The following is an 8,983-nucleotide window of genomic DNA, read 5'->3' as shown; positions in this document are numbered from 1 at the left end:
GGAGAGTGGACGGCGTCTGCAGACATGGACTTCAGCTGCCGAGGTCTGGCCCTGGCCTCCCTGCTCTGGGCGGCTCTGCTGACGGCCGAGGCGCAGCGCGGTAAGGACACCTCCATATCTCTGCTCATGTGCCACGCGGGGCGTCCCGACACTCGCGCTTTCACACACGTAGTGGGTGAAGTGTCTTGCCCGAGGACAGGACGTTGTTGGTGGGTGATTGGACTGCCAACCCTTCTGTGGAGAGAGTTAACATTCCTAGCGCTGCTGCCTCACACATGCACTCACCATATGGAGTCTTTACAGCATCAGATGTGTGAAATATGAAGAAACAGTGAAAGCTCCTTCTGGGCTGGAGCGTTAGGACCTGAGAAAGTTCTCAGACTGGAATTACACGGTCACATTTAGCAAATTGCTGAGGCCCCAACGACCGTGTTTAGGTCATTAAAGCCCTCTGCGGTCACCCTGGGCTCTTCACCTGCTGACCCCGTAGTCTCTCTCCTGGATGTGCCTGTAAGAGGTCGGGACATTAGCGGTGCAGAGAGTCTCCCCCAGGACAGACATGTTTCAACGAGAGAAAACTAAAGCTCAAAGCCACCAACCTTTGATATAGACCAGCAACATGGGGGTCGTGACCCCAGGGGCAGTGGGGTCAAATGAACCACATGTCAATAAATCATGGGCTTTATTTCACCACTTTGAAGACACTTGATTTATTTTTTTGTAAAACTTTCATTTTTTTATATATATATATATATATATATACATTGTTTCAGATATACATGAATATAGGCTTTGTATCATGTACTGATGTGGACTGTTGAATGATGATGAATTACCAGGAGGACAGTGGGGGGGTTGTTGCTCTGCAGTTTTACATGAAACGCTTTGCTTTGCTTTTCAAATGAATGAACAGTAGGGATGTAACGATTCATCAAAACTTAATATAAAATTGATTTAAACAAAAAAGAAAAGATAATGGTAAAATAATCAATGTTTAAAGGGATATTTCAGGATTTTTGACATAGGGCCTCATTTCCTAGTTATCCAGAGTGTTGATGAATTCTGTTTTTTTTCTTCTTTTTTTTTAAGTCATGCAGACCTTATATTTGAAGAGTTTAGTGGTGTTAGGCTAGTGCATGTCTATGGTAACTAGTAGCCTGCATTAAAAACAGTCTGACCCAAGCACAGTGCACCTGAGGCAAATCACTTATAACACCAGACTACCCATAGAAATGTCTGAATACTTTGAAATATGACCGTTTTACATTTAAAATAACTTATTTGAGCAGCATCAGCTTCCTGGTTGTAAGCTAGGCAGCGGCGGAGTGATCTGCTAGGCTACCGGATCTACAGTAGTTTGTTTACCATTACTACACGTGGAATTCACAAAGGAGATTTCTACAAATCAGATATGGCAACGTTTGGAGGACGACCCCATGATTTTGAAGAGGTTTTTAATGCAGGCTACTAGTTACCATAGACATGCGCTAGCCTAGCAGAGCTTCTCTGTGATGTGCACACCCAGGAACTTAGTGCTGGTCACCCTCTCCACTGCAGCACCGTTGATTGTTAGAGGAGCTGGGCCGCGCTCTTCAAAAGTCCACAACAATCTCTGTTGTCTTCTCCACATTTAGAGAGAGGTTGTTCTGTGTGCCCCACATGGCCAGACTGCTCACCTCACTCCTGTAGTTTGACTCGTCTCTGTTGCTGATGAGACCCACCACTGTTGTGGTGAGGTTTGAGCCGTACTTTGGAGCTCAGTCATGGGTGAGCAGAGTGAACAGGAGGGGGCTCAGCGCACAGCCTTGGGGAGCCCCCGTGTTCACTGTGATGGTTCTGGAGGACTTGCCGTCGACACGTACAGCCTGTGGCCCCCCCGTCAGAAGCTCCATCAGCCAGTTGCACAGTGATGTGTTGACCCCCAGGTGGAGCAGTTTGTGTATTAGCTGCTAAGTGTGTTTTAACCTTTAGTTAAAGCAAAGCAGCATCTCCATGGAGACGAGCTAAAAGTTGGGAGTCAGGCCTGAGGATCGGCGAGGCCACTCACAGTTAACAACACACCCTTCTATAATGAGTTCAAACCAGTTAAACCAATGTGTTTGTGTTCGATACTGTACAACACGCATCATGACACACACACACCAAAATGAAAGGAAGCCTGTATTTGAAAAACAGTAGCTGTGGGGTTCAGACTGAGGGGAAGTCCCAGCAGCAGAGGTCCATATAAAGGTGCGCAGACCCTCTCATCTCGGGCGGCAGCACATCTGGCCCCTCTCCGAGCTGTCGCCGCCTCCCCTTCCTCCTACAAGCCCCATAAACTCATTACACACTCACAATTGGAGGACACTGGCTCCGCGGATGGTCCCCTCTCAGAAGTTTGGATGCCCTCTGGCCCCAGCCCTGTCAGCGACCCTTCCACCCCCGCCCCCTGCAACCCCCCTCGGCTCCCTCTCCACCGTCGGGTAAACAGGAGCATTTGGGCCATGTCGTTCACATGTGAGGGAAGACTGTAGGTCACTGGTTTAAATGTTTGATAGCCCTAGATTAGGTAAAGCTGCACTACAGGTTTATGAAAGTCCACATTTGAATAAGATAAGATCAACCAAACTGCTGTGTCCTATTTTGTAGATTAAAATTAGAACGAATGGCTTGTTCAGACAGTGTGAACCTCGGCGTCCTGCCCAGACCAGTTAAAGGCATAGACAGGTTTAATGGAGAGCGCCTGGCTGGGCTGTGTTTACTGTGTGTGGGAAACAGCAGCTCCTCCAGCCGCGCCGAGGAGCGTCATGCCCCACTGACTGCACTCTCTTCCCGGGCCGGGAGATGACTCAGAGGTCAGGGCTCTGCAGGAATGTCCGCCCGGGTAATGGGCAGGTGAAGCGATCCGATGGTGCTCATGGTCCGGGGCAGCGTCCCACGTGAGCAGCCTGTTACTAATGGTCAAAATAAAGACCGTTTTAATAAAGAGGATAATCTTTGTGGCCAAGCAGTGGAGCCGGTTGAGCAGTTTCAGGCCAAATTTGGTAATGATGTTGCTTGTTTCATGAACCCCTTTTAGCCGGCAAAACTTCACCTCAATAATGATAATGATGATGCAGTGTTTTTGTTTCCCTTTTTTAAGTACTGTTTTAGTTAGGGTTGGCCTCATTTCATGATAGTGGTGTAAAGTTTGATCCATTTCACTGACTCAAGTTAAAATGAGTCACACACTTTGAGTCGTTTGATTCAGTAAGGCAGTCTAAGAAGAACAATAGCTTACATACAGATTTATACCTCTTTTATTGTTATTCATGGTATTTTGTTGTTTGACTCGCTAATTCAGGCCTATTTGCGCGAGGCTTAGCTGGGAGTTGGCAGTTTGATTCATTTCAGTGCCATCGATTGACGTGAACCACAGAGTGATTCGTTCTCCCAGTTCATACTAGTGGACACACACCAAAAAAGCACCATCTTATTGATTAGTGCAGCAGTTCACTCTCTGCCTAACTAGAGAACAGACAAAACACTTGAATATGTGTATTTAAGGGGACTATACGGAGTTTAAAAATGTTAAAATTAAGCATTTTCCTCCCCCTACATGTTTCAACAATGCCCAAAGGCAGGGGTAGGCAAGTTTGTGTCATGGAGGTCCGATTTTCTTCAATGCCAAAACACCAGGGGCCGAAACTCACTATCGTAGCCCAAAGTAAAGCACCTTTTCTACAAATATAAGTTTTGCAAATAATATATGACATAATCGGGTGTTTTGCTGGGAAATGTGAACATATTTTCCACATTTTAGAGTCCTTTTCACATATTTGGTCTCTGATTTATGAATAAATGTTTCTTCAAAATTCTCTTGGGGGGCCAAAGGTTTTATGCTGGAGGGCCGAATTTGGCCCCCGGGCCTGACGTTACCTACCCCTGCCCTAAGGTGTAGAATGAGCCCAGACCTGTTCACCACAACTGCCTCTAAAATCCTGCACTGTCACTCAAAAAGGTGTTAATTCGGGTCAGAAGTGCCGTCATGCACGAGCTTGATATAGAAGGTGCAGTTACACGTATGACCTGAGGTGGCAGTAGTGAGTATAACATGGCTAACTTGCATCTAGCCACTTTAGATATACTGTATTCTTGTAATGTTGAAAGTACCTGCTGAACCAATGAGACGAGCTGTGTGCTTTTATTTTGGCGTGCTGGATCGAAACAGGAAGTCACTTCTTGGGCAGCGTTTATGATTTGAAGTTATGCACAGAGTCAATTGCACATCACCATTGTCTGATCATTCTCTCCAAAAGTTCCAAAAACCTCTTTACAGTGGACCTGCTTCAATCAATAGACTACTAAGACATTCTATGATAACCATTTCATCCCTTGGAGCCACAGATAGGCCAACAGTTAGTAGCTGTAGGTAATCTAATAGGAAAATAGGACCACAGCCAATCAAGCACTCATAACTGCACCACTTTGAAGTCAATCTTTTCTGTGTGAAACCCAGAGTGTGCTCCCGGGGGCCACCGGGTCCTGCGCGACCCTCACCGCAGCACGGCCTTCGACTCCACCGAGCTCCAGAACACGGCCATCCAGGACCTGATCTGTGACCATGACCTGGCGCCCGGCTGGTACCGCTTCATCCTCGACAGCAAGCCCGCGGAGATGCCCACCAGCTGTGTGGAGGTGAGGCGGTTTTTCTCAGGACTTCAAAGGTGACCACCAGCTTTGAGACCTAGTGTAGCAGTTCCCCACACAGCTGTGCAGGGCTGAGATGACTGCTGTAATAACCACCTCCAGGCCAGCGTGAGGGGATAATGAGCACTGTGGCCGTAATCACTGTTTATTCCCAAGAGCCGCTCTCATCTGTGTACAGTGGAGGTCTCCCAGGTTTGTGCAAACATGACAGCTTGCAGTTTTAACTTCAAATTGAACTGTTTTGAGCAGGCAAACAGGGAAGAAATGATAAATATATCCATTTGAGACTTTTGATAGAGAGTGCATCCAATTTGGTCACAATTACGACCAAGAATCTTGTGGGTGCGAAGACTTTTTAAAAAAATATTTCGAGACAGTTTCACTTTCAAAGTTGATTGAGGTTCCTGCAGTATGAACAGTTTGCTCTTAAGACATATTGTGGGATCCTTCCTTGTTTGTGTGCAGATGAACCACTGTGGCACCCAGGCCCCTGTGTGGCTGTCACTGCAGGGCTCTCCTCTGCCGGCCCCGGGGCAGATCCGGCAGCTGGCAGCTTGTGCCACATGGCAGTTCTTCCACGGCAGCACCAAGGACTGCTGTCTCTTCAGAATCCCCATCTCCATCAGGAACTGCGGCCCATTCATGGTGTACTACCTGCGGCCCACGCAGGGCTGCATGGGCTACTGCGCCCAAGGTAAGACTTAGATCCCTGTCTGTGGACACACGCCTAACACACGGGTCACCCACTAATTTGTTTTTCCCAGTGGCTGCACGGTCAAACAAAAGAAAAGAAAAAAAGACAGGGTTTGAATCAATCTCACAAACTCGTGCTTATGAATCAGGCGCTCTCCCTATAGAACTAAAGGAACAGGCCGGGTAGGAGTTGAAAGGCCAAATACACAGTGTTTTATGAGGTGAAACTGGAAGTTTGAGAATCACTGCATCACAGCAATGAATTATTGCATCAAAATTCTCAAAAATATGTCTCAAAACACATTCATGACATTCTTTGCAGAAACTATCTATTCCTTTTAGTCCAGTTTACTTGATAAAGATCCACATTTTCCCTCATTCCTGTTTATTTGATTGTATGCAAATCTCGATATAATGAATGCAAGCCTTGATGGCCTAGTGGGTAAAGCTTCTGTTTTGGGTGGTTCAGCGCGGTATTGGTTTGCTGAATGTGTCCCCATTCACCTTGCAGTATTTCCAGTCCAAATAAGAACAATGATAAATGCATCGATCTGTTCCGTGTGTGGCACTGAATATACTGTACAACATGGAGACAAACCACTCAATATGTTCCACTTGTTTAGCTGCTCCGGACGTGGCCCCGAGGCGCTGTGCTCCGGGGCAGATCGAGGCCAATGGCAGATGCACAGGTAAGACTTGTCGTATTGTTTGAATTCATGAATAATGCTCATTTTGCACATTCTATTTAAATGAAAACATTTGCCACTGAGTGATTTACAGTTTGAATAAAAGCGTTTGCCGATTCATATTTTAGTCCATAGTTAATTCATTTGCACGTGTAGCCTCTACGGTCGTGTCTGTGAAATGTAACTTGTTCCTGTCCCGCAGCCCCCGTCCCTCCTCTGCCGTCCCGCCCCATCATCACATCTGAACTGGTGGGGGGCAGCGTGCATCTCCGCTGCTCCTTCTCCCCCCCGCCGTGGAGGGGTCCGCTGGGCTTCACCGTGCTGTGGGCCCGGCACATCGGCCACAGCATGAAGGCGGAGGTCGGGCAGGAGAGCACGCGCCGGCCCTTCTCTCTGGTGGAGATGGATGGGGTTCACTTCAGGCTCGGGGAAACGGTAATCTCTACCAGACCCGTAGGAAAAGTCCCTCGCCGGGGCTCATCTTCACACTGCCCAGGCTGAAAGAACAAAGGCAGGGTGGGGGGGGGGGACGGAGGAGGGGAGATCAGTTACAGATTTGACAGCATGAGTCAGAGGCGAAGTGAAAGCATGTTAAATCCATTACAGGCAGTCTCCATAAGCTCCTCAGATAGATTCAAAGCTCAGACCTCCACCATGTCATCTGCCTGTTTCTTTCCGCCAGGATTATGTTTGTTGATCACTGAAGTCATTAGAAAATGCCAGTCTGATCATTAGTTTAGTCTAACTTGGAAAAACAAGCAACAAACAAGTCTCTAAAAAGTGCATGCCCTCTGTAAGACATGACCTCATTGATGACGACCCATCTCTTGCAGAGGGTAACACACATTCGAAATCTAAACAGAACCATGCCACTCAATTTGCTGCTGTGGCCGTGATGTAAACATTGTGGACAAATACCATCTTTTCATGGAGTTTGTGAAGATATTCAAGTGCCAAGCCAAAAACTAGAGACAAAAAGCTGCTAAAAGACAATCAATGAAGGTATAAGGCTAAATGGCTCCTTTAATGCTAATGCTACTGATCGGCGGTGACCACAGTGGTCCTTAAAGCGTTCACACCAAGAACCAAGAAAATATTTGAGGTTCTAAGTAGCATCAGGCCTAGATGAGAGAGAGTATCAGACCTAAAAAGTAGAGCCGTGTGTGTATGTGCCGATCTTTATCACTTTCCATACCTATACATACTTGGGGTTTGAATATCTACCAATACTCGATACCAACCAATACCAAGAGACTCCCTTAAAAGTGGCTTGCTGTGAGTGAAAAAGTGAGTGGTCCTTTGCAAGCAGGTTTTTCATTTATAAACTGAAATCGAACAGCATTCAACAAAAATCACTGGACATTTCTATATAAAATGTCCTCAGCTTCATGGCATAAGCTGGTTACATGGTGACATGTGGTGTATGATGACACTAGCATGAGCATGCTGCTGCTTTCTGTGCTATAAAAAAAAACAAAAGATCCCCAAAGCAATGCATTAAAACTTAAAAAATAATGGGCAATTTAAATGTATTGTATGTAAAGATTTCATTATGTCATGGTAGGAGGTGGTGTGAAGAAAATAAAACCCAAAATGCAGGACTGCAACAAAACTAGTGATGTTTAATGGACGAAAACCAAAATAACAAAATCCAGAGATAACCAAAAACCGGGGCTGACGTAGACAATGACACGAATACAAGAGGAAACGGGGCACAGGTGAAACACATCAGGGCGGGGCAGGCAGGTGACGAGGGAAGCAAAGCAAAATCACAAGGACAGAACACACGTCAATATAAAACACAGGACGAGACCAAACACAAGAAAACATACAAAAACAGGTGTTCAAAATCACTGCCCATAACATTACGTATGTCTAAATAACTGCAGCCTTCTGGACCTTCTAACTGCGATCAAAATGTGATTTTCATTCTATTGCAATTAACCTTTTAGCCTAATTATCCAGCCTAGAGATAAACAAACCAATTGGCATTTTACTGTCTGACATCCTCAGACTGTAAACATGTTGGCTCTCAGGCCATGGAGGAGCCTGCTGCCGTATTAGGTCATGGGTCTGGAGAGCATTATGGACCTTATCTGTGGACCATGTGCCCGTAGCATTAAGAGCCTCCCCCCTCCTGAGCTCATATATACAAGTGCTTCTCACTTCACTCACTGTGACTGAGCCACTCACTGTGTTCAGGAAGACCAACTGCAGCCTGTGATACTAGTCATACATACTGTACAGTAACTTAGTTTAGTTTGTCGGGGACCGTGCATGACATGAATCTTTCAAAGGAAAAGATTTGAAAAGACATTTGAAGTGATAGTCTGTTTTGTTTTACAAATTTAGTAGATTGTGTATTGACCTGCAATTTGACGTAACATACGTAATATTAAATAATCATATTTTCCCTCCCTTTGCTCATTTCAGGAACTAATCAGAATCCCCGGGCTGTCACTTCTAATCAGGAGGGAGGGGGAGGGGCTTGATCTTTTACTTTTGAAAGTTTGTTCTTGCTCTCCTCAATTGGCAAACTTGTGGCTTTCAGGTCAGGAGGGGAGGAGGAGGACTTGATTGTTTATTTTAAAATGTCACTCTCACTCTCCCCTCACGTTGCAGTCTTACAGATTATCACTTTGTTAAAGGAATAGGCCACCGTTTTTACATACTGAGATATGTTCTTACCTTAGCTTTGACGAGTTCTTTAGGACCTGTCTGATCTTCACCCGTGCCTTCAATCACGTAATTTGGCATCCGCACAGTAAAGTGAAGATTACTGCGCGGATTTCGAACTACTCCTGGTATTATTACGCCTTACAATATAGTCCCCCCTTTTATCCGCTTAGAAAATCCACATTGTTTAATTTTGTGTAATTATACCTTGTAGTATAACACTTCACGTAACCATATTTAAATAGGGAAAACGTGGAAGA

At 45.7% G+C, this 8,983-nt stretch overlaps 1 protein-coding gene across 1 annotated transcript in view; it reads left to right on the top strand.

Annotated features, from left to right (window-relative positions):
- LOC306981997 (von Willebrand factor D and EGF domain-containing protein) overlaps positions 1 to 8,983 on the top strand; it is a 28,528-nt gene continuing 19,545 nt past the window's right edge. The window contains exons 1-5 of the mRNA XM_079581739.1: positions 1 to 100; positions 4,478 to 4,656; positions 5,134 to 5,362; positions 5,985 to 6,050; positions 6,250 to 6,482. Coding sequence (XP_079437865.1) covers positions 25 to 100; positions 4,478 to 4,656; positions 5,134 to 5,362; positions 5,985 to 6,050; positions 6,250 to 6,482 — 783 coding nt within the window. The 5' untranslated portion in view covers positions 1 to 24. The remainder of the gene's footprint in view (positions 101 to 4,477; positions 4,657 to 5,133; positions 5,363 to 5,984; positions 6,051 to 6,249; positions 6,483 to 8,983) is intronic.

Source organism: Gobius niger, assembly GCF_951799975.1.
Source record: "Gobius niger genome assembly, chromosome: 23".
NCBI classification, from domain to species: Eukaryota; Metazoa; Chordata; class Actinopteri; order Gobiiformes; family Gobiidae; genus Gobius; species Gobius niger.
The sequence above is the reverse complement of the archived record's forward strand: the minus strand, read 5'-3'. Positions and strand labels throughout refer to the sequence as shown.